Source organism: Amborella trichopoda, chromosome 9, assembly GCF_054954075.1.
Source record: "Amborella trichopoda isolate Santa Cruz 75 chromosome 9, AtrichopodaSantaCruz75HAP2 v2.0, whole genome shotgun sequence".
Classification (NCBI taxonomy): domain Eukaryota; kingdom Viridiplantae; phylum Streptophyta; class Magnoliopsida; order Amborellales; family Amborellaceae; genus Amborella; species Amborella trichopoda.
In genome coordinates, this window is record NC_142344.1 from 12,545,252 (window position 1) to 12,569,986 (window position 24,735).

General features: G+C 37.2%; 2 protein-coding genes across 3 annotated transcripts; one reads left to right on the top strand and one right to left on the bottom strand.

The window, feature by feature from the left end:
• Positions 1-1,521: 1,521 nt before the first annotated feature.
• On the top strand, positions 1,522-8,187 carry LOC18424344 (lysine histidine transporter-like 8). Its single transcript, XM_006828933.4, has 5 exons — positions 1,522-2,219; positions 2,613-2,746; positions 2,850-3,277; positions 5,160-5,291; positions 7,449-8,187. Exons 1-5 carry the CDS (start codon positions 1,612-1,614, stop codon positions 7,932-7,934), a joined length of 1,788 nt encoding a protein of 595 aa, XP_006828996.1. The 5' UTR covers positions 1,522-1,611; the 3' UTR covers positions 7,935-8,187.
• Positions 8,188-11,349: 3,162 nt separating this feature from the next.
• Positions 11,350-23,773, bottom strand: LOC105421800 (NADH-ubiquinone oxidoreductase chain). Of its 2 annotated transcripts, XM_020661675.2 has the most exons (3): positions 23,713-23,773; positions 23,381-23,589; positions 11,350-11,692 (listed from the first exon to the last, which is right to left on the bottom strand). In XM_020661675.2, the coding sequence occupies exons 2-3, from the start codon at positions 23,572-23,574 to the stop codon at positions 11,485-11,487; spliced, it is 402 nt and encodes a 133-aa protein (XP_020517334.1). In that variant the 5' UTR covers positions 23,575-23,589; positions 23,713-23,773; the 3' UTR covers positions 11,350-11,484. The 2 variants fall into 2 exon arrangements, with proteins under 2 accessions (XP_020517334.1, XP_088702421.1); XM_088846295.1 differs by having other exon boundaries at positions 23,381-23,773.
• Positions 23,774-24,735: the final 962 nt, after the last annotated feature.

The window sequence follows — 24,735 nt, forward strand, 5'->3', positions numbered from 1 at the left end:
GGGCTTAATCTAGCCAAACAAAATTAATAAAAAATAAAAGAAATAGAAGGACAAATAGGCCAGATCAGGCTAAACCAGGCTGGCCCAATCCGGCATGGCCCTACCTTATAGCCCTTTCCTCAAGCCACATTTTGTGGCTTAGGCTCTAGTTTTTCAAAGTGGGGCCACCCCGCCCATTCCCACCCATACTTCTTAGGAGAAGAAATTGTGACGGATGAAAACCCCAAACGTTTGGGAGTCCACAAAGGGGTAGAGATGACTCAGTTTATGAATTTGAAGGGAAATGTATTGAGCCGGGAAGATTGATGAAGAATAATAGGGATCAGATCATTTAATTTTGAAAAACGTTTATACAGAGCCAAGGCTTTAAATAATCAAATTAGGGCCCACCTCAAAAATTTAAGTAGAAGAGGTTGTTTTGATGTTCAAATATCTTCAAATTGATCATCTCGACATCAAGGTGTATGGAAATGAGACAAAAATAGATTTCGGGTTTTGAAAATAGTACATCTTGTAATACAATTTCAAACCGTCAATTTTTAAGATTTTTAAGTTTTCATATATCTGCTTGATCTACATTATTTTTTAAGCTTTAAATTTTATAATTAAAGACAAAAATATATTTTAAAGCTATCACAAATGTGTTTAGTATTGAAACCATATTTCTCGACACTTAATACACTTTATTTTGATTATTTTAAGGCTAGGCTTCATACAAACCGTATCCTTTATCTTTTATACAAAGAGGTCGCAGTCAATTCCGCTCAATAGATACCCAATTAGATAACTTTGGGTGGTGAGGAGACCAAAAGAACACGGCAAAATACACATCTTCGATGCATCTCGAGAACACCTTCCCAGCTTCTTGAGCTCAACGTCTCTTTCTTGCGCAAAAGTTTAGTATGCTTTCTCTCTGTCTATCTCATAGACTTAGTATGTTTTCTCTCTCTTCCATGGGACTCTCACCCAATCTCACACGCCTTTACCTCGGTTACAAGCCCATAAAAATCATGATTTTGCACGAGCATATGCCAAAAGAAAGCAACTTTATCTTTCTATTTGTCTCTTTTCATATTATAAATTCAATGATGTCTCCCACCACCCAAATTCAATAATAGACACACCTGCCACATTTCGAGGAACGGACAAGGGCGGACGTCAAAGCCAAAACCTCCTTGTCGGGCGGGAGCCGCCCGCCCTCCCGCTCGAGCCACGGGTGCGCCACGCTCGAGCCATGGCTAGGCCAAACTTGAGACTCTATTGCCCCAGTTGTGTAGGGTAAATGATAGTGGGGCCTTTGAAAAAGCAACAAAATGAGGCCTCAGCCACCTTCCAAGACCGTCAAGCTTTTCTTTATTAAAAAACATATATCAGTTACAGTGGCGGTCCCACTCTCTCACCATCACCGTCCATTCGCTGATTGGAGGGTGATAGGCATATAATCTGGCGGCTCCCAGTCAACAACTACCCACCTCCGTCTTCCCCACCCCCTCATATATGGACTGGTTTTAGTTACAGAGAGGGAGAACCGGAAGAGAAGGGAAGAGAGAGAAGGATAGTGAGAGAAGGAGAAGAGAACAGACTGAAGGGGAGAGGAGGAAAGTGAGAGAGATGGCCGAGCTTGAGGACGTCTCGGCACCCATTACCCCACGGTCCACTACCGGAGCCACCACCACGACACCGCCGACTCCCGCCCCACGCTCGCCATGGAACGTCCCCATCACCCCTCGCTCCATGGCTGAACCCCCAACACCTGGCGGCCTCCGCTCGCCGATCCCCCACTCCACCATGATGATACGTGAAGTCGTCTCTGTCCCTGTAACTCCGAGATCAACAGCCTCTGTCACGCCTCCTGTCCCTCACTCCCCTTTACCCCCTCTCCCTCGACGCCCTCCTCCCGTGATTTCAGCTCCGCCCTCCAATCTCCACTCTCCGTCCCTCACTCGATCGCCTCTCCTGCATACACCGACGACCACAGGCAACACGCCACGGACACGGTTCTCGACGCCGTTTGCGAGCCCCATGAGGAGGGCAATTGTGAACATGCGGTCGTATTTGGAAGATGTTGGACACCTCACGAAGCTGGATCCGATGGATGCTTGGCTGCCCATCACCGAGTCGAGGAGTGGGAATGCCTACTACGCTGCGTTTCATAATCTGACGGCTGGGATTGGGTTTCAGGCTCTTGTGTTGCCTGTTGCATTCACCTTTCTTGGATGGTACGGTCTCTCTGGCTGTTGCCTTCTTAGTGATAAATATATCAAAATAAGCGTTCAATAAATCGAATCAGCCAGCCCTTGGCGAGTAAATCGCTGGAGTACAGTTCAAGTTTAAAAAATAAAAAATCAACATATCAAAATAATGCCTAGAATTGCAGTCATTTTGGAAATGACTATTCTTCCCCTTTTTGGGGAATTTGGGATTCAAAATATGGAACATATTGATTTGAAATATAGCATGGAGTATCCCATTCTTTCTTCTCCCAAACAAATTGACTTGAAATTCACTCCCTTTCATAATCCCTTCCTTTTTTTTTTTTTTTGGGTTTAGTCTTATTTCAGTGCTTGGTAGCTAAAAATTCAATTTTCATGTTTTGTTGCATTTGGATACAGGACATGGGGGATCATCTGTTTGTCCATAGCCTACTTCTGGCAGCTCTACACCCTCTGGATCCTCACTCGCCTCCACGAATCTGTCCCCGGTACCCGCTACAGCCGCTACATCCAGCTCGCTAAAGCCGCTTTCGGTAACCTATCTGCACCCTATTCTCAAAACAATCCGAACTCATTTAAGGAAAAAATGGGGAAAATTTTACTTAATTCACTAGTTTGTGTTTCTCGTTTGATCAGGGAAGAAATTGGGAGCATGGCTCTGTAAGATCCCCATCATGTACCTATCGGCAGGCACATGCACGGCATTGACAATTGTCGGGGGCAGTAGCATGAAACTCTTCTTCGAGATCGTGTGCGGATCATCGTGTCACTCTGATCCCCTGACCGCAGTGGAGTGGTATCTGGTGTTCACATGTTTGGCTGTAGTCCTCTCTCAATTGCCCAATCTCAACTCCATTGCTGGTGTCTCACTGGTTGGGGCAATCACTGCTGTGGCCTACTGCACTCTCATTTGGGTGCTCTCGGTGGTCCGGCCGCGACCACCAGGTGTGTCCTATGATCCCATCAGGGGGAAATCGGATCCGGCCACTGCTTTCTCCATTTTAAACGCTTTGGGTATCATTGCTTTTGCATTTAGAGGCCACAACCTGGTTCTTGAGATTCAGGTTAGTATCTTCTTCCTTCTTTTCCATTTTTTTTTGAAGTTTTTTTCTGTGTTAATTTTTAATCCTGAGAGTTTCTATCTGTGGAGAATTGAATCTGCAAGATCATGATAATGGATGGGTTGCTTTCATGATACATAAACAGTATATTTACTTTTGGTTACTGAGAAAGAGCCAAAAAGTAAGACTTTTTCTTTTTGGGTGGGTTTGGTGGGTCAGAACGCATGCAATACATAACACTGGGGGATGAACCTGTTAGCTTTTACTCCCTGCCGTCCGTAAATGAGAAGCTCTTTTACCAGCATGCGGTGAGCCTCGAAATAGAGACTTTCGAGGTTTGAGTTTCGACTTTTTGTACGACTGGTGCTATTGTGTTCTCTCATATTGTGCACTTACTTCCTTGGGCTAAAGAGCAAGCAGGAGGATCGTTTTTTATGTGAACTTTTTGGATTGACCTATAAGAAAATACTAGATGATTGTTTTCAAAGAAAAAAAAATTAGAATATGAGCTCTTTAAGACTTATATAGGTACCATTCAAATATCGAACAGTCTCTGTTTGTGATATTTCTTCCAGCTCATTTGCAGTGCATTTGAATTGTTTTATTTTATACTTTTTGTTGAGGTTGTTCGATTGAAGAGGTTACATTCCCAAATTTTGATGTTCTTAATTAAAAATTATTGGGTTTTACTCCAAGGTGTCCATCCATGCCGGCTATTAGATATGCCATTGAATCATGCCCGCTTACAAAATCACTTTCCATTTAAAAAATAAAGATGTTACTTCCCTTTGATAGCGTAGACAATACTCTCGTGGATTTAATCACTTGACCCTTAGGGAGCATCTGGTCTGGTCTGGTCTAAAAAGGGTGAAGACTTTAAATTTTCCTTTAACCTGTTTTAAGCCTCGATAAGAGAGATATGTTATATAAAGTAGGCAGCTTCAGGGATTATCCCCCATCTAACAAGTATTGGACTATAGGGGTTTGATAGAAGGGTAAACATCCACCTTCGAATGGCGGTTGGATGGTAGAGATGATATTCATTTTCGGCATACGCCTTCTAGCAATTCTCGAGAGTATTGAGGATTTTATTTGTCGACACTCGCGCATTTGACGTTTGGGGCATGCTTGATAGTTTTCGTGTTTAAAACAAGAGCACTTCTACTATGTTCCTGCAGGAGCAAACTGTATTTCTTTTTATTAAGGTTGGTCTATGAAAAAGGTGTTTTCAAATGGAGGAGTTCTTCAAAATCCAAATTTTAAATTTTTTTTTTTAGCAAGAGTGCATCTACTATGTATCTATTTGTGATATTTTTCAAAATTGTATATGTTGCTTTCACAGGAGTATAAAACTTTCGGCTTGAAATTAAATTTATAGCATCCCGGCTTAGCAATTAAAATATTAGGAAATAAGTTGTATTGTTCAAGAGTGCTATAATGCTTAGCATCCATCTTTTGAAGATGGATGCAAGTAAGTGTTCCATCTAAAAATAATGGAAATTTACGGTTCAAATATTTTTTTACTAGAATTATTATTTTTAATTTTTTAATTTATTTATTTTTTTCATATTCATGATCTTCATATTAGAGATGGCATGTCCTTAAATATTAAATATTAAAATCCATCTCAAAAATGGATTTATTAAGAGGCCCTCATTTTTTCATATGCGGCCTTATAGAAACCGGGTCTTTTTTTAATATTTTATGAATACTACAATGCTATCACAGCAACTTTACCAACTTTTCCCACCAAAGCAAATTATAGATTAACAAAACTATAATATTGACGAGGTGGACGGTCTAGATGTTCCAGATGAAACTTATTTTGGGTGAGTCAGATGAAACTCGAACTATTTTTTTATTTCTTTTTATCTATTGATTGCAGGCAACGATGCCGTCCACACTGAAGCACCCAGCTCACGTGCCAATGTGGAGAGGAGTTAAAGTGGGGTACGTGCTCGTAGCTGCCTGCTTGTTCCCTCTTGCAATAGGGGGTTTTTGGTCCTATGGCCACTTGGTAAGTCATCTCTCTCCACTCACATTTTACTTCCTAGCACCTCTAATTTACTCCAGCAAGAGTACACTGTACACTTAATCACTCGAACAAGAAAAAGGGAAAAATACAAGAACATTTGTTTCATCCGGGCTTGACCGTATTTGTATAATATGCAGCCCAGAGGTATAAAGCATTTATCTAAAAATAATTGTAACTAACGGTCCAAATATTTTCTTAAGGGATTGTATAGATTGTATATAATGAGACCATTTACCTATGGAATAAGGATTTCACAATTACTTACAATCATCTTTTGTGAAATCTTATAGCTTGGGTGTGTTATAAAGTTCGAGAGAAATTCTTTTGAACTTTGAACTTGGTCAATGAAATAAATGCAACCACTCAAGTACACATTCAATAGTCAAGATTTATTGTGACCATCTTGTATTAAAGATAAATAATCTCAATATATATTTTCTATTTTTTTAATATAACTATTATTTCTAGTTTTCAAAGTTCACGACCCCATGTTGAAGATTATATATTCTCTAAACATTAGGATCAAATTATATTTAAAAAATACATTTATTGCCAAACCCCGCATATCTACATGTGCAGGATTAGTATATATATATATATATATATATGTCCTTGGATTGAACCAAGAAAATCTAATTGTTGGATAATTTTAAGAACCTAAATGTATATATATATATATATATATATATGTCCTTGGATTGAACCAAGAAAATCTAATTGTTGGATAATTTTAAGAACCTAAATGTCGTTTTTTTTTTTTTTTTTTGTTAAAAAAAAAGAAAAAAGAGGTCATTCGGTGATTCCTAAGTGGATCCCGTAATTTTATATCGAACAATCCTTCTAACTAGCTATTTCACCCCGATGAGTATGCTCTTGTAGGAGAATAGTATAACTCAATAAAAAATAAAAATAAGAATAAAATAAAAGGCATACTTTTATAGAGCACAGTCTTTCTACATCGACATTCTCCAATTCACAAAGTATTTGCAGCCTTAACTTTTTAAAACTTCCCAGGACTGAAGAATCTTAGCTTTGGGCACCTACAAAATGTACACAACATCCAATATTTGGAATATATATTTCCTCTGGAAGAAGAAAAGATAGCTAAATTATAAAGTGCAAGGGCAAGATGCCCTTATATAGTCTTTAAAAATGTATTCCACCATTTCAAGGCTTTTTCTTTAATAAATTAAGATTTCATAACTTCTTTTAAATGTACATCATTCCTCCACATCATCATCACGAGATGGCTATATGAATCTTATTATACCATTTTGCTCTATCAAGTGTCATACCTTCAATTTATATACATCATTCCTGGTATAAAAAAATTCATTGTACATTTTGTTCTCTCATGACAAAGTATACAACTGTAGTATTTAAGCTCTGGTATTTTCCATAATTGGGTTGCTTATTTTCTTTCTAGTTTCCAATAAAATGAAAAAAAAAAAAAAAAACCAGAATGTTGTAATTTCTTTTGCATAGAGTTTGAAATAGAGATTGGCTACTACCAAAATACTCCATTATGACGTTGGCTACTATTCAAATACAAAAATGGGTGGGCTAGGCGGTTGGACCTGAGCATAATATTTTAGAAAACAGGGATCAGGTCATAATAAGCGTCCCCAAAATTGTCCAATCATAATAAGGCAACGACAAGATAAATAAATAATAAAAAAAAAAAAAAAGAGGTGTAAAAGGGAAAGGGAATAGCCTATCATAATACATGTACATTGTTTGTATACTAGTTGTATGACTGCACTGTGCCTAGATGATGGAAGCTAGACATGAATCATTCCTTCACCATGCTTAAGGGTAGGAACAATTGGTCTCCACCATTCGTCACAGCAAAAGATGGAGGAGCTTACATGTAGCATACCATACAATTGCACATGGAAGTATATCATACGCATCTTATGCACAATGCTACAAAATCGCGATGTCCAGCTCCCTTTCTCAACAATGGAAGGTCAAGATTGTGTAGCACCTTCCTATCCATGGCATCTGCATACTCATCTGATTCCGTCCAAAAGTGGTTAAAAGGAGCCTGTAATTCGCAATATAAAAGCTACTAAATTGATGTATGTCTTTGAAGCTTATGTACATTCACATAACCTCCACTTCTGAAAATTTGTGTAGATACCCGCCGGGGGGATGGTCAGCGCTCTGTATGGCTTCCATATGAAAGACATTCCAAGGGGCTTGCTGGGGCTGACAAGCTTGCTAGTGGTGATAAACTGCCTAAGCTCCTTCCAAATCTATGCAATGCCTGTCTTCGATGACTTTGAGCACGACATAACAAAGAAGAGCAACCGCCCATGCCCTCGTTGGCTGCGCTCAGGGTTCCGAGCATTCTTTGGGTTTATAGCCTTCTTCATTGGGGTGGCCTTCCCCTTCTTGTCAAGCCTTGCAGGGCTTCTAGGAGGGGTCTCTTTACCAATAACATTGGCTTACCCCTGTTTCATGTGGATCTTCATCAAGAAGCCTGAGAAATATAGTGCAAATTGGAATATCAACATGGGTTTGGGTTGCCTGGGCATAATCATGAGCACTTTGGTTGTGATTGGAGGACTTTGGAGTACCATTGACTCTGGTCTGAAGCTACGGTTCTTCAAGCCTGAGTGATTCTTCCGAAACAATGCATTATGGTTGGAGCTTTGTTTTATTAAATGGAAGGTGGTTGTTTTTTTCCTTCTTTTTTTTTTTGCTTTGGGTGGGTATTCTTCGATTCGAATCTTGGATGTAGTAGTTTCTGGTCCTTGTCTAGACCTTACCACTGAGCCAAGACTTTGAATCCATCTATACTGCAGAGTGAGTGTGATGCATTCATCAAAATTTTGTAAATTATAGCAATCAAGCAATCATATTGTGAAACTAAGTGACTGGCCTGCTTTTTGTTGTTTTTGTTTTTCTCTTCCTCCTCTCATCATCGGTAGACTCCAGTATTCTGAGACTTGGCCGAGGCCACTCGGACTCAACCGAGTTACTCAGCGTTTTGGGCAAGTAGGTTGTACACCATGTTTCTAAATTTATTTTTATTAATACATGAGATTTGTGTGTTTTGAGCAAGTAGGTTGTACATCATGTTTTTAAATTTATTTTTATTAATACGTGAAATTTGGGTCATAAACACTTGAATGTCGCTTGGGTAGGCCTACGCACATGTCCTAGCATTGTATTTTAAACCCCACCAGCAAACTTTTATTTTACACCCAGGAGACCGTCTTTTTTTTTTTTTTTTCGAAAGGATGGGAGTTCCTAAAAGAAAGACCTCTAAAAAGAGGGGCCCAATATAGGAATACATAACCAGCATGCCTTTTATCAAAGATGTAAAGGCTATATTATAAATATATATTTTATCATTATTGTTAGTTTTTAACTCGAGCTAGACTCGGGCAAGCTTTGGCCAAGGTCTGAGTACCTTGGCCGAGTCATGTTTCAAAACACTAGTTTACACAGTACTGTGGAACGATTAAGAAGTAATTTGCTAGCTAAAACTCAAATAGGGACCCTAGACCAAATCATGGTGCACATAGAAACCTAAATCATGATAATGGCTTGGCAATGCTCACACTCAAGAAATATAAAACCTCGGCATAGGTGTGTGAGGATGCACATGTTAGTATCTTTGGTTTGAAAAAATACCAGGTAGTTATTTCAAAATAAAATTCCTTTTGTTTGAAAGTGTTTTGAAATCTCAATACACTTATGTACATTTGCTCCTCCCGGTAGAACCCTAGGAATATTTATAGAACTTTATATTTGGAGATGTAACCTTGGGACTAACTTTTAAATAGATCCAAACGCACTCAATAAGTGCATAAACAAAATCGATTGAACAAAGTCCAGATCCAGGATTTTAGGAATTCAAAATCCATTTTTTTTAATAGTTTTACAGTATGTTTGGATGCTTACTCGAACCATGGTTTAGGTTCATTGCCGAGTTCGTATGTGAAAATTGAACACTAATAAACCATTGTTATGGCATGCGTGAACGCCACTGTTGAATAAATGTTCATTTGTAGATAGAGGGTCAACCCACAAATAAAAATATATATATATCTTCATATTTTTTATTTTTAGGTTTCATTTCACAATAGACCCAAAGTTTTAAAAGATATTTTGAGGCATAAAATTTGTAAATTTTATTTCTTCTAATCACCTAAATTAATTTAAACCTGTTTTTTAGACCAAACAAATCTAAAAAGACGTACATTTTTTAAGAGCCATCCTCCCAAACTTCTAGGGAGAGAAGAGCTTCATGGATGTGAAAAGTTACCAAGAGGAGAGAGGTACTTGAAAAAACAGAGAAGAGAGAGTGAGATGCAGGAAAAGAGAAAAGTTTGGAGTATATAAGTGAAGAGAGATAAAAGATTGGGTTTAGAAATAGCACGTCTTTCTCACATTTGTTTAAGTTACAAAATAAGTTTAAAACGGTCAGAAGGTTAAAAGATATTTTTTGAAACCTTAAGTTTATCAAGAAATGAAATCTAAAAATAAGATATATGGAAATATTTTCCAAAAACAAAGTAGGTCTAACTGTCTTCTTTTTTCTTTTTCTTTTCCTTCATTTGCATCAAGGGCTCAGAAGTCTATCTTTTCCTTCATTTGCATCAAGGGCTCAGAAGTCTATCTGTTACGCATAAACATATCGACCGCACAGCCCACAACTAGCTAGACCATCAAACCAGAGAGTGTAGAACCTCGAGAACCCCTCATTTGGCAAACTAAGAATCCCAATCACTTGGATCCCACCCAATATAACAACAAATGCAGTGTAAGAATTAAGCAAATTGCAAAACTAAAAGCATGCCAATAATACAATAATTTATATGGTACACACCGTAAGGCTACATCCACTGCCTCAGCAAGAAAAAATCTATTATCTCGATGAAGATTACAATTTTAAGTTACATGTGATATATCTGAATATTAGCAAAAGCATTACATACTTCTAGACACGCTCTCCCAACCAAAAAACTTTTCCGATTAACCTCGTCTTCCTCGTGCTACACTGCTACCGAAAAGAGAACCTTGAGAGCAAACTAAAAAAATTACTCCGTAAAGTGGCAGTTTAAACAATCCAAAAGAATACTGCCTCTCTTGGAGACATCTCTCTCTCTCTGTCCCCCAAAAACAATCCCTCTGTGAAACAATCTCCTACTTTGAGATTCACGACTCCAAAGGGTCGACTCTTAAAAGCAAATGTATTATATCTTTATTGACTCTCTACTATAGAGATTACTAGGGTTTCTTGCTTCCCATTAAATCTAATTTTTCTTCACCCAAAGACCATAATACCCTAGTTCTTTCAAGAAAACATAGGTGTAAGAATTTTGGTTGTCACCAAACCTAACTGAGAGAACCAGAAAGGACAAATAGCGGACCACAAAAAGGGAGAGAGGTCCACAAAACCATATGAGACTAAGCATGAAAGATTCAGAGTTCCTCAACAAAAGGATATTGTTAAAATTGCAAGGATCAGCTCAACTTCCACTGATCAGAGAAGAGGCCAAATCTAAGATCGGAAGGAAGAAAAGCAGGGGGAGAGAATCATTAATGGCCAATGATGAATAATGGGGCTGAAGGAAATAGAAGGAATACATCATGTGGAGCAGCCATTTTCATTGATTAGATTTTCAAAGAGAAGCCACTTTCAAGGATTAGGGTTTTCGAAGGACGAATTTGGAACGTTTTAGTGGGTTCAAGTTTTAGTGAATTTCAAGTTTCTATTCACGGTTCATGGGTAGGCCACAGTGGCACCCAAACCTCCCTCAACCATGGATTCCTATTGATGCAGTTTGTGAAAATTTATGAGATAATCTTCATTTATATATATGTTCATTTTCATTTTCATTTTCAGAGGAACAATACCTTATCTGGTCAACCTAAAGTGAAATTTAAAGGAAGTTCTAAGTAGATCTTTTGCCCAAGGAATTGCTCCTGCAGGATCAGTATACATGCCCAAAATAAGATCATCGACTTCAAGGACAACCAAGAATCGCAACTTAACAATTTCAGAATGAAAACACATATGCTACAGAAAACTCATCCAACATAAAAATTATAACAATTTGCATAAATTGTGATTAAGAAAGGGTTATCCACTATAAACACTGTCCCTCTTTAGCGTTGTGGGGAATGCCCAACTTCAGAGGGCCCAATTCCAAAGCATTTACATGGAAAGAGGCAGAAGCATTCTCCGCTTCCGTTTCCTGGCTAACTTCACATGCCTCGTAATTTTCAAACATATAAGCACGAGGGTAGCAATGCAGATGAGGCAAAAGGCAAGCCTCATGTACCTGAAATAAAGAGAAATTGCCGAGAAGACCAGGAAAGTGAGGACAAAGAGTTCCCATAACACTGAGATTGCCATATCCACCCTGCATTATATAAAAAGTAGACCAGGGTCAGCATCCTCTATTGTGCCTAGCTATATTTCACACAATTTTAGCAGCAGTAGAGAAAACATTAAAATACAGACATCTACTTTAACAGATAAGTAACCTTGCATCCAGTTACAAATCATATAACTCAAAAAATGCACAAAGGCAACAAGTACAATTGTTGGAAAAGAACGATGATTGCCAGTACGGAGACGGAATCAGCATCTTGTAATAATTTAGCAATACAAATTCTTAATGCAGATAGAATGACATTTTGCAAAATTGCTTAGAAGGTTTTGTTCTCATTGACTTCCCCCACCCTTTTATTCTCGTAATATATCCCAGTCAGTAAGTAACACAATTGAGGGGTATAAACTAGATGTACAGCCGCCGTAATCACAAACTTGCAATGTGGAACAACCACCAGAAGCTAAGGAGCTAAGGTGCACAATGATTCACATATCGAATAGACCTAAGGTGCACATTTGATTCACATATCGCCTTCTATTCAGACTATGTCAAATTGCGATATACAAGAGTTCAAGGCCCTAGGTACTCCAAATCCCCTTTGCTTGAACAAGTGCTGCATGAACATGTTGTGCTTAAGAATCATCAGAAGACTTTCCGAGTAAAAAATGAACTAGATAATATAGAGTTCAGACTCTCAGTACAGAGTTTAGGTCATAGGGGCTGCAGAACCAGGGTTTCTGAGTATAATTTTAGTAAACCCACCAAAATAAACCTGCTAGAGTTCCAAATTCACAATAAGATGATGAAATTAACCAAAATCTCAAACAAAGAAAAAAAAACCGTGTTTGTACAACCAGATGAAAAAATATGAATGAGAGAGCAACCAATAGTAAGTTGCACACATGGTTGTTGCATTGCTAGATTACCACTCAAATTTCACTAAGGGGCCGTTTAGATACCCATATTACTGTTGCAGGGTAATGGATTACAGCGAAATTCGCCATTTCCTACGTTTGGGTATGCATATAGTAGGCAGGAAATGGAAATTTGATTCCTACAATTATCCCCAAAAATCAAGCAATGGATTTCACCCTCAAAGGCTAAGAAATCCATTACGTAGCATGATGGATAATCTAAAGCCCCGCAGACCCACCTAAATTATCAAATCGACCTCATTGATTTGAGGCCCGCTTAAAAACCCTCTCCCTCTCTCATATGCATGTTTCCCTCTCCTCTCTCACCTCGCAGCTCCCCGAAAACCCTTGCAGAAGAAACCCTAACAGATTTACGAGCAGCTTTTGCAGAGTGAGATTAACTTTTATGAAGCATAGTCTCTTTCAAGGTCACCTTTTCCTCTCTGCTTTTACCACCTATTAGCACACAAACTTTTCCCAAAAACAGTAGTTAAACCATATTTGATATAGTTTTTGTCTCAAAGTAATCACTCTGAGCAAACAATCTAACCAAGAAAAAGGTACTTATCCACAACCCGTCAATTAAGGCTCTGTCACCTCTCAATAGGGCAACCATAAATTGCCCAAAGTTGCAACAGTGCCCTAGCTTTCTCTCTCTAAAGTCTAAACCAGAAGTACCCTAACTTTCTCTCTCTAAACTAGAAGTGCCCTAGCTCTCTAAATTTCTTGTCCCTTTACTTCTTCCAGGTTATATCAGGAAGAAAAATGATAAACTGTTACCAAGCTAACAGTAATTCCCACTTGGGTTTGAATTTTTATACTTGTTTCTTAGTTATGTTATTATTGGGAGCAGAGTCAATATGCCATTTTTCTGTTAAAATTGTTTATCAATGTTTCATTTCATTTCTTCTTCTTGGTCCTTTTTCAATTTTTGTTCTAAAAGTTTAATGGTGGATGATGATAACAAGATAATTCATAAATATTGTATTATGATACTGAACTGAACTCTTTAAAGCTACTTTGGTATATAGATGTGTTAAAACAGAGGCTGTTAAGTGTTCCAAAAACCAAAACTTTCTTCCAATGGGGGGATTACTACTTCAGATTATCAGGAATTTAATGGAGATGAGCCTAGACTAGACTAGTAGGGGAAGTCTCAATTCTACCTCTAATTTCCTCATATATTATGAGGTAAGCGGTTGCCCATTTGGGGTAGAAGATAGTATAGCCCTTCTTGGTTTCCTGGTCTTTCCTGTTATATGGAACATCCCAGAAGCTTTGATCACATATTCACAGCTGAAATGGGCACCATGTTTCCTGAAATTGGAGGTTATGTTGTTTGGCTTTCATCGCCTTGGACCCATTTTGAGGGTTTCAATGAGGATGGATGAAATGGCTACCAGGGTCATTGACAATGCTTTATACCAAGTTCCAGCTCTTGGTGAAAGTTTTCCGAGAGCTATTACTGTGCTTTTGACAATGGCACTTGCATATATGAATTACAGGGGTTTGAACATTGTAGGATGGACTGCTGTTTCATAGGGTGTTTTTCATTGCTTCCTTTTGTTGTTATGAGCTTATTGGCCTTAAATATGTGTTGATTAGTTTTGCCACAGAACATGAAAAAATGGTCTGTCTTGGCAGATTTTTTTAATATCATAACATGAATTGAGGATGGTTTTGGTAGTTTTAGTTTTCAATTGATATTTTATCCAAAATGAGGGTAACATACTAAAATTCATGCAATATTTCCAAAATTCTAAATGAGGGTAAAATACTAAAATTCATGCAATATTTCCAAAATTCTAAATGAGGGTAAAATAGTGTGGGTAAAATACTAAAATTCATGCAATATTTCCAAAATTAGGATAATGCATTTCCCAGATTTCTTCTGGACGTAGCCAAACAGTAGCAATGTGTTTCCTAGGTTATATGTGGATGCTACCCCAACAGCAACAATTCATTTCCAGGTAATGTATCACACCAGTAATGTACGCTGCCAGTAATATATTTCACAGGCAATATATTAGGTACCTGAACAGCCCCTAAAAGGAGGGCCTTCCGCAGGTTTCTAGAAAATCAAATGGGCTAGCTATTTCAAATTTAGTTGTTCGGATTTCAATGAGATTGCATGGATAAGGCAGCAAATATAAATCCATCACCCTAGATTGCATCAAAAATTCAAGGGCTGTAGTGACCATGATGTCCTCCAACTGTTAATGCTTTCAAACAACAAAAGGAAAACACGTGTAAAGAAATATTGATTTGCAGCCGGTAGCAAGAGGATCTCAGTAGTATCCACATGACGGGTTATGAGGATCTATTGCAGCATGGGTTGTGTCAACCTGTCAACGGTTATGTAATACATAAGATCAGCCTATTTCATAGTCAGAGGTTCGAGAATAAATACCAAGAGATAATGTTTCTCTCCATCACATGCCAGAGAGAGATCTATTACAATTTTATGTCAGTGTATGAAGCTTCAACTTACTAGTTCATCATTGAAAGTCATACAACGATTGAGGATAAAATAAAAAGCCAACAATACCAATGAGGGCATTGGAGTTCATACATAACAGTTGATCTCTAAAACGTCACAACAGCAGATCTTCACCACAGAGCATCTTCCCCAGGTTACAGTTTCAATGCTATAAACATCTCTCACGGGTCATGCCTCCAATCCTCAAGCCACACCTCAAGATGGGGCATAATTCTCAAGTAAATATGAGATATTTACCATATGAGGCCAAGCAATACATAAGTAAGCAGGAAATTTCTTACTAAGACGTTGTATAGAACAACTCCATGGTCAGTTTGATACATTTAGCTGAGAAAGTACACGATGTTCAATAAGCATAGTATTCTCACAAATCGCATTACATTGAAACAAAGCATGTTCCCAAAAATTACCATCTTAATACTGGTAATAGACCATACCATATCTCCCATAGATTAGCATGAATGAGGAACAAACTTCAAGGTTTCAAACCCTTGACCTCCCTCATGCAAACCAGGTGCCACACCATTGGGTGACAAGCAAATGCAACAATATGTCCTATAATTATTTCAAAAAAAAAGCCATGTCATATTATATTATTCACATATTATTAGCGGAATTTATAATCAAATATACATTGTCATAATAGAACTTTAAGATTTTATATCTCCTCTCTTTATCTTCCTTTACAGTTGCAAGGTCTTCAATAAGCAAATTTTTTGAAACAAGACAGGACCAGCCATTCAACTTGGTCCTAATCAACCAGGACCAAACCTGAGAAGATGTCAAAACTAGATAAGGGTCAGAGTCAAGTACAGTCTTTTCTGAGTCAACAAATCAAATAACTAGTGGCCAGCTAACTGCAATGGCCACTCGACATAATTAAGTAAGGTTTAAAATAAAAGTAAAAAAAAAAAGGAAAAGGACAGCGCTCCTTGTAATTGTTGAGGTAAAGCAAGGGAATCAGACTCAACCCTATAGTTTTCAGGAATTGCAAGGTAATAAAACTCATGTTACAGTAAAAAAGGTTTCTGCGGTATTTAAGGTCATAAAACATGGGTATGCCATTGTCATGCCAGGTAAATCTCTAATGTAATCAACTAAAATCCATTACTGAAAATACAAATGTCTCAACTCATACTGACATTGCAGAGGACAGAAACAAATATGTAGAAATGGATCTGAGAGAGAGAAAAGGCTAGAAGACAGAAAGGAGTTGAAGTGCAACCTAACTACACCAAAGAAGGTACAGATCTCATCCTCTAAGCTAATGTGAGCTCCTTGAAGATTGAACCCAAGTGCACCACTTTTTTCACTACTGGCCTCCAAGGCAATATGCTCAAATGAAACCTCTTACCTCTCTGAAGTTAGCCAAGTGGATTTCTTCCAATAAGTCCACTAGCTTCCATGGGAGAATCTTCCCCTGACTGGCCCATCTAAAAATGTCATGGGAGCCCAGTATTAATGGAGAAAAGGAAAAAGATGTTAAATTCCCTTAAGCCAGTCAAAAGTACCAACTCTGCCACAATAGAGTTACATAAGACCGCAGGGCCAGAGAAATTCATTGTGGTCATTGCTGTTCAGTCTCAAATGATGCCTCCAACTCCTGGTATCAGGTTAATGAAGGATCTACCATCATTGTTGATTACTGTTCCCAACTCCTGGTATCAGGTTAATGAATCATGTATAATACCGACCAAACTACTCAGGAGGTCTTGTTATTAAAGCCCCTAAATTGTCAAACACTAGGGCCCACAGGATAACTACTCGCAACTCTAGGCTTCAATGTTGCCATGGGTACGACAAAGACATGGGGAAGATAGTAGTACACTTTAAGTACATATACATGCAGACACATGTAAATGCATATGTATTCTTACTTATGTAAAATATATTACATGCTCATATTTTTCATATATTCCACAACACGCATTATACAATCCTGCTCACAATAAAATAACAATCACAGTTGTAGCAATAGTAATAATAATACTAATAATCATCAGCATCATCAGCATCATCATCATCATCATCATCACCATCATCATCGTCGTCATCGTCATTGTTGTTGTTGTGATGATGATGTTGTTGTTGTTTTTGTTGTTGTTGTTGTTGTTGATGATGATGATGATGATAATGATGATGATGGTGATGAAGATCAGCATTCGCCAAGTCAGGCGAGTCAATTCCGACTCACTGAGTAACCAGGTCTCGGCTAAGTGTCGAGCTCTTAAGCCCCCCTTATTCAGGGTTTATAAAGCTTCTTCATTTTATAATTATAAACATTCCCATTTGAGCCTTTGTTGTTGCAAGATCTATCAATTAGATGGTTCAGATTTTCCATGGATTAGAGAGATCAAAAATTCAACCTAGGTTTTGCCCGGTTTCAAAAAATTATGATTTCTTCACAAGTACTGGTCACTCTTCGATGGAAATCCGTTCCCCAAGCCTATTTTAGGTTCTACATCCCATCATAGGCAGGTTTCTAATGAAAAAGAAAAATATCTCCGACTTGTAAGTTTTTAATTTTGGATTTACTATTCACCAGAAAATTTTAAGAGCTCGGATCAACTGGATCCAAACTTGAATCCCAAATCTGTGTTTTCTTTTTTTTTCTTTTTGGGTTCGGTGTTTGGGGGGGGTGAGAGGTTTGTTGGCATTGTTTTCAGCTGTTTAGGGAAAGCTTAGATAAAGATTGGAGGCATCGATACATGCCAAGTGCAAATATTGGAGGATCAGCCTCGAAGTTTTGGGTAAATTTCATTTATTCAATTTAAATTCCTAGAATAGATTTACTTAAAACCTCTTTTTTATTTGATATGTTTGTACATAATTTATAGGTTTTTTTATGATTTTTTTCAATTTTTCTGAGTTTTCCATTTTTCACGAATTTACAAAAAAATTTGGGGTCTCGAACCACCCACCCAACTAGATTTCAAACATACAAATTGACATGGTCACATAATGCACATGTCTCCAAATGCACACACCTCGAGACAGTTATGTAACCTAAAAAAGTAAATAGTGCCTTTGCTTGAGATAAAATCCTTTGAACCAAGGCAATCACAAGGTTATGCATGCTGAACAAATCATGGTAGTACAGGGAGAATCATATAAACACTAAGATGGGATCCATAATAATTTCACCCAGTCACATTTCATGATGAAACTCATTAAATGATTGGCCACCAAGAAAACATTTTACTTGTCACATGACCTTTTCCACAAATAAATAGCAAGTCTTGCAGTTTGCATACAAATAGAATTATGTAAAGAACAATGGATAGCTCCAATGAAGCCAAGGGCAGCACTAGCTCAGTTAGTCTATAAACTAAAGCCCCATAAAACCTCTTATCAGGCAGCACTATATAAATAAATAATCAGCTCATTGCTAGGGCTTCTGAAGTCCCATCTTAAAAAGACAAAAGAAATGCAACATATGCCCCAAAAAAAGCAAACAGAATGCAGTAGATCAGTTGTATATATAGTAAAACTTAGAACAAGGCTCAATAACTTGTCTCGCCCAAGATACACAGCCTTGGCCGATCCGAGTAACTCGGTCGAGCCATGTACAACCAAAAAATGTCAAAAAATGGTTAAAAATTTTCAAAAATAGTTAAAAATTATAAATATGAAATAGGTAATGGAAAGCATTAGAAGACTATAAAATATAAGACTACTGAAAATTTTGATTTAGATTTTGAATATTTCAAATAAATTTAGGACAAAAAGGAAAAATATGGGACTTCTCAAATCATCTTTCAAACTACCAAAATCATCTAAGAACTTATTTCTAACAAATATAGTGGTTTTTTTCAAGTTTTTCCATATTTTTCATTTTTTCATATTTTTTACTATATATATAAGGGTGGGGTTCCAAAAGGCAATAAGATGAGGGAAAGTAGAATTAGGTGGTCTATGTCATGTGCAATGTCGACCTAGAACAGCACCGGTTCGGAAGGGTAATTTGGTTCCAGTGGAATGCTCTAAAGGGCAAGGGGAAGGCCCAAAAGGACATAAATGGACTTAGTAAGAAGACATATGGTGACCTATAGTCTGATTGAAGGTATGGCTCCTAATAGAGTGGAACGGCCAAACAAGATTTGTGTAGCTAACCCTAAATAGTTGAGACAAGGCTCGGATGATGTTGATCATTTATAAGGGTGGGTCTATAAGGCAGCAGTAAGACCAGCATGATTTATAAGATGGAATGTTGGGCGGTCAAAAAATAACATATCCATAGAATCAGTGTAGCTCAAATAAGAATGTTGAGATGGATGAGTGGCGAGGTAGAAAGGGATATAATTCGAATGAATACATCCAAGGGGTAGCTACAATAGGCGATAAGATGAGGGAAAATAGACTTAGGTGGTCTAGCCATGTGCAGTGTCAACGTAGAACAACACTTATTAGGAGGGGTGATTTGGTTCAAGTGGAAGGCTCTAAAATGGAAAGAGGAAGCCCAAAAAGATATCGATGAAAGTAGTAAGAAGAGATATGGTGTCTTATGGTCTAACTAAGGGTATGGCCCTTGATAGAACAAAATGGCAGAACAGGATGACCCCAAATGGTTGGGATAGGCCTTGGATGATGATTTATAAGGGGTGGGATGAGTTGCCATGGAACTCACCCCTACTTGGCCTCGCCCATAGGGCGAGTCCAAGAAACTCGCCCAAGTCCAAGTGTACTGAGGCAAGTCATGTAATGCTGGCAATATATATATATATATATATATATATATATATATATATATATATATATATATATATATATATATATATATACATATATATCCAGAATCCATAGTTTAAACAAATGGCCTGCAGCACCAAGGCACCAAAGGAAGCCTAGGTCTCCTCGCCTAGACTTAGGTGAGTATCTCTAGGCACCTGCCCAAGCGGGTTCGACAGGTGACCATGATCTGGACATTTTTTGGCCGAAAAAATAGCCAATGAGGCCATTTTGGGTCCTTTTGACCCATTGAAAAGCGCAGAAAGGTGTTTTGGACGTATTCTAAGACCCGCCAAAGTGTAAAAACTCAACCTTAAACCCTTAAAACACCCAAATTAATTTTTTTTGCAAATTTTTTGATTCAAGAAAATATTGTAGATTTTTAAGAATCATCTGAAAGCTTATCCTCTCTTATTGCAATAGTTTTCAGGGTGCTATATGTATGATGATTGTATGAAGAATCAACTATGAAGCATGGACTATACCACTATGGAGTATGGACATTAATACACTAAGGACTTGTTGATGTTTTTCATTATTTCAACGATTCAAAGAATCAACATATTCATTGATTTGAAGTTCTGAGTGTGTTTCAACATTCATATGTATATATTTGCATAAAGAAGTTAGTTAGAATATATTAAATGCAAAAATACAAAATTGGCACGAATATCAGCATATATGTGCCCTTGGAATATTTGACTAAAGTAGGCCATAATGGAAACAACATAAAATAATACTTGATAATCAAGACAAGTCTTAACAGTTGCAACACTTAACTTGAGAGAGGTGCTATGTTTTATAATGCATTCTTTGAAGTAAAACTTGCATAGTTTGCAACATGCATTGAAAAGTTAAATATTTTATAAGCATCTCCTCAAAAATGAAAGCTACTTTTACTTTTTACGCCAACCCCAACTCCCTTAGAAAACAATAACCGACTTTATGACAGCCGAATTTCATAAAACAGTATCCTATACATGAATAGCCATCATAAATAGTTGATAATCATGAAGTATGAACTTTGCATCCTTCTCATTGATCATTCACATAAAATCCCTGTCAGAAACTTCTGTTTTACAATAAGCTTCATCCCAAGTAACCGTAGCCTCTGCAAAAGTAGAGTAATATTTAGGTCTGCACTTGATCATGCTACGGCTCATTAACTCATGCCATCAAATGATATTATACAACATTGTGCAGTCGTTTCGATGTCTATGTTGAAAATAAGAGTAGTTAACCTGCGAACCAGTACCTAAGAATAAAGTGAACTGAATATAGACACACCATCAAGTAATGGCAATTAGTTTTTCCATGTTGCCTTTTCGACTTAGAAAGAATAAAAACCCTTTGGCAATTGTGAAGATCTGTAAGCATTAATTTGAGCCTTTATTCATTTTCAAAATCAGACAGCGTAGCCTGCGCCTTGGCCCTATCTAGAAAGAATAATTCCTCAAGGATGACCCTCTTCTTTCCATTTCTTAAGTAGATACGAAGTTATAAATCAAGACTATGTTTCTACTAACAATCCCAACTTTATCCATCTTGACGAGTTATAAGTCCACAACTACCAACCTATTCAACCTGAACTCTGAGACCAACATTACAATGACCATGTTATCTCCCAACCATTCTCTTAAATGCATAACCCTACCTGGCATGTTGAGTCCCCTTAGCAATCCTTGATCATAACAATGAGGCCCCGTCTCACCACCAAAATCCTCCTTAGCCTTATCAACAAATGTACCCCTCTCACCTTATTGCAATTGATAGAAGACACCTACCAATTTAACTCTTGTTCCTCTTTTTGACACTCTTGTTTCCCTTCTGCTTATTTTATTCTTCAAAAAACTTTCATTACAGGCCACATACAGAGAAAAACTACATCATAGTGCCTCAATCATTATCTCCAGTGTAATTTCTCTAGGTCAACCTCTGACATTACTAATATAAAGAACAGCTCCCTTCCATCCTTCTTCCGTATTCTCCTTTCCTCCCTACTCCATCGATTGCCCATATTTTTAGGCTGTGATACCTCGCATACCAAAATAACTCCCTATCATGTCTCCCCTTTTGTGATCCTGAGCCCAATGCTTCTCCATCTCCCAATATGGGATGGGGCCAGGAAATTTCACATTTTCTAAGGCCGTCACTCAGATGGATTTTGGTAGGCATCTAAATTAAAATATTGTCTGGAATAGGGGGGATAATTTTGATATCCAAAATTTACAGAGAGATAATAAATCAGTAGTTAGAAACAACCAGGAAATAAATAAGATAAGGCATGGTGACAATGTCTTTTTCAATTTGGAATTGTCAATGGACAATCTTATCTGTCTTAGAAATATATATATATATATATAATAAAAGCTGCTATCACTATTTCCAGGAAGCTCTTTAGGAAATGTTGGAAAAGGATTCAGGATAGACAATGGTAATACCATGGATGCTCTTCTTTGTAAAACTGTCATCAGATTATCAAAGCAAAAGTCCATGCGATAAAACTACTAGGAATAAACAACAGATGCTCAAGTTGTGAGATGCGTCATGTTTCCAACATTAAAAGACGAGTTGAGTTCCACGTTTAGGGCTCCCAATTGAATCTCTTAGCAATCCTGGAATTCCTCTTTGAAAACAACAAAAATTTAAAATTCAGAGAAATGTGCACTATAAACTTCACAATCAAGCTGATATTCTAGAGGTTCAATGGATTCCTAGATGCCCATTTTATTGGACATCCTGATGATAATAAGTCTAACTCTGGGCAAGAATTCCCCTTTAGATGATTACTAGGTTATCGGTCAAGTCAGAAACATGATGTGTTGCTCCACATACAATGGAAGATGAACACAACGCGTGTAGAACTACATTTACCAACTAGAGAAGTTGAAAAATGAGCGACTAATTGGAGAAATGAGCACTGAAGATAGAAAATTATAATTGGAATACCAATCTAATTAGATTCATAGGAAAATAATTAAGTACATGGCCTAACTCCACTTTTACATAGAATTTGCAATTGAATTCATTTATCTAGAGATAAATCGTTGTGTACTTTGCTATAGAAGATAAATGTCTACAACCAAGGAAACACGATGCAGAAAGAACGTCTGATTTTGATTGACAGGCACTTATTACAGTTGGGAAAGAAACCAATAACCATTTTTTGACAAGAAATGACTGAAAATTGACTCAAAAAGTGCTCATTGATGCCATTTTCCCAAAGAAATGCAAACCAGAATACGGACTTCAGATTTAATCATAAAAATGAAAACCGAAAAAAGATCACAAAGAAAGCAATGTCAGTGTCATTCATTCATTGAGAAAACCAATTTAATATCTTTAACAATAATATAAATTTTCTTCAAAAAACTATAAATAAACCAATAAAACACCCAAAAAATAGCCATAAACCCTCTCACCCCACCAATATTTCAAGAACTTAGCAAACATGCGAGATCAAAAACAGGCCAAATTCCACAATAATAAAAGATCAAGATCAGAGACATCCAGAAAGAACAACAGATTTTCAAAAAACAAAAAAAAAGTTTGAAAGATTGGCTCTCAAAATACCTGGAATTGGAACCAAAATTGGAGGTAGAGGAGAAGAAAGAAGCGGAAGCCCATTCATACTTGGACCTGGTTTGGTATTCCCTCAACTGCTCTGCTAAATTGGAACGAGTAATCATCTCTTTCTCTCTATCTCTAAGACCTAAAACTCCAACTCCCCCTTTACTATATACCATAGGATCATGAATCCTCCGCATGGAACAATTGCATGCCTATACATTCAAAGAAGCAAAACCGCTAAGGGATTAAGCTTGTGCAGGCCACCAATAAAACTGTTTTTCTTTATTCGTAGGACTTGCCTGCGTTAGAGAGAGAAAGAAGAGGTAGAGACCTGCCTCGACAGAAAGAGAGAGAGATTCGCAGCGACGCCGACCCCAGAGATGATGTGAACGCCGGCGCCGGAGAAATTTGATGACCCATCTCCAATTTATATGCTTATTAAAAGATTTTTATCTCCCGCAGGATGATACTGGCGATTTGCGCCCTTGGCTACGACCCCATTAGGAGTGTCTCAAGGAACCAAATTTTTTGGCTAACTTCGAAAATAAAAATTGGGATGTACACTGTACGATTATTTATTGGTAGACATTTGATCCCAAATTGGACGTTTGATATTTTTTTCTTTTTTTGTTTTTAACTTTAAGTGTAGTCAATGATACACTCACAATTACCCAATTTGAAGCCTGATGAACAAGGAAGACGTGTTTTCCTTGGATTAAAAGAAAATGGATGGGGTTTTTATGAGCCGCCCACTAAATTTCAGTTTTAAATGATTTTTTTTTTCAATTTTTTTTTTTTTGTTTTTTTTGTAGATTCATCATCTAGGTCAAGATGATCATAAATATGAAAAGAAACATAAATTTTTAAAATCATATAAGTTGCAACCTTAAAATGTAGAAGTACGGATGCACCTCAAAAATATATCGAAAAATGTTGTTTTAACATTGAAATCCCTCCAATTGATTATCTCAACATTGAGATGTATGAGTATTGAAAAAAAAAAAGATTTTAAGTCTCAGAAATGGTGCATCCTACACTACAGTATCTAGACTGTCTATTTTCAAGATTTTCATATGTTTATAGATCTACTTGATTTTAACCATTTTTAAAATTTAAAATTTTATAATTATATATGAAAATAGATTTTGAGATAATCTTAAGAATATTTACATCAAAATTTTATATTATGATAAAATTCGAAGGTGCCCCTTAATTGGAGTGTTTAAGGTTCCAACCGAATAAAAACTACACCTTATAAGTAATACACGGGTGCGGTTTATATAGAGCCTAGACTCTAAACAATCAAATTAGAGCCTACCTTCAAATAGTGTCGAGAAATGTGATTTCAATATTGTAAA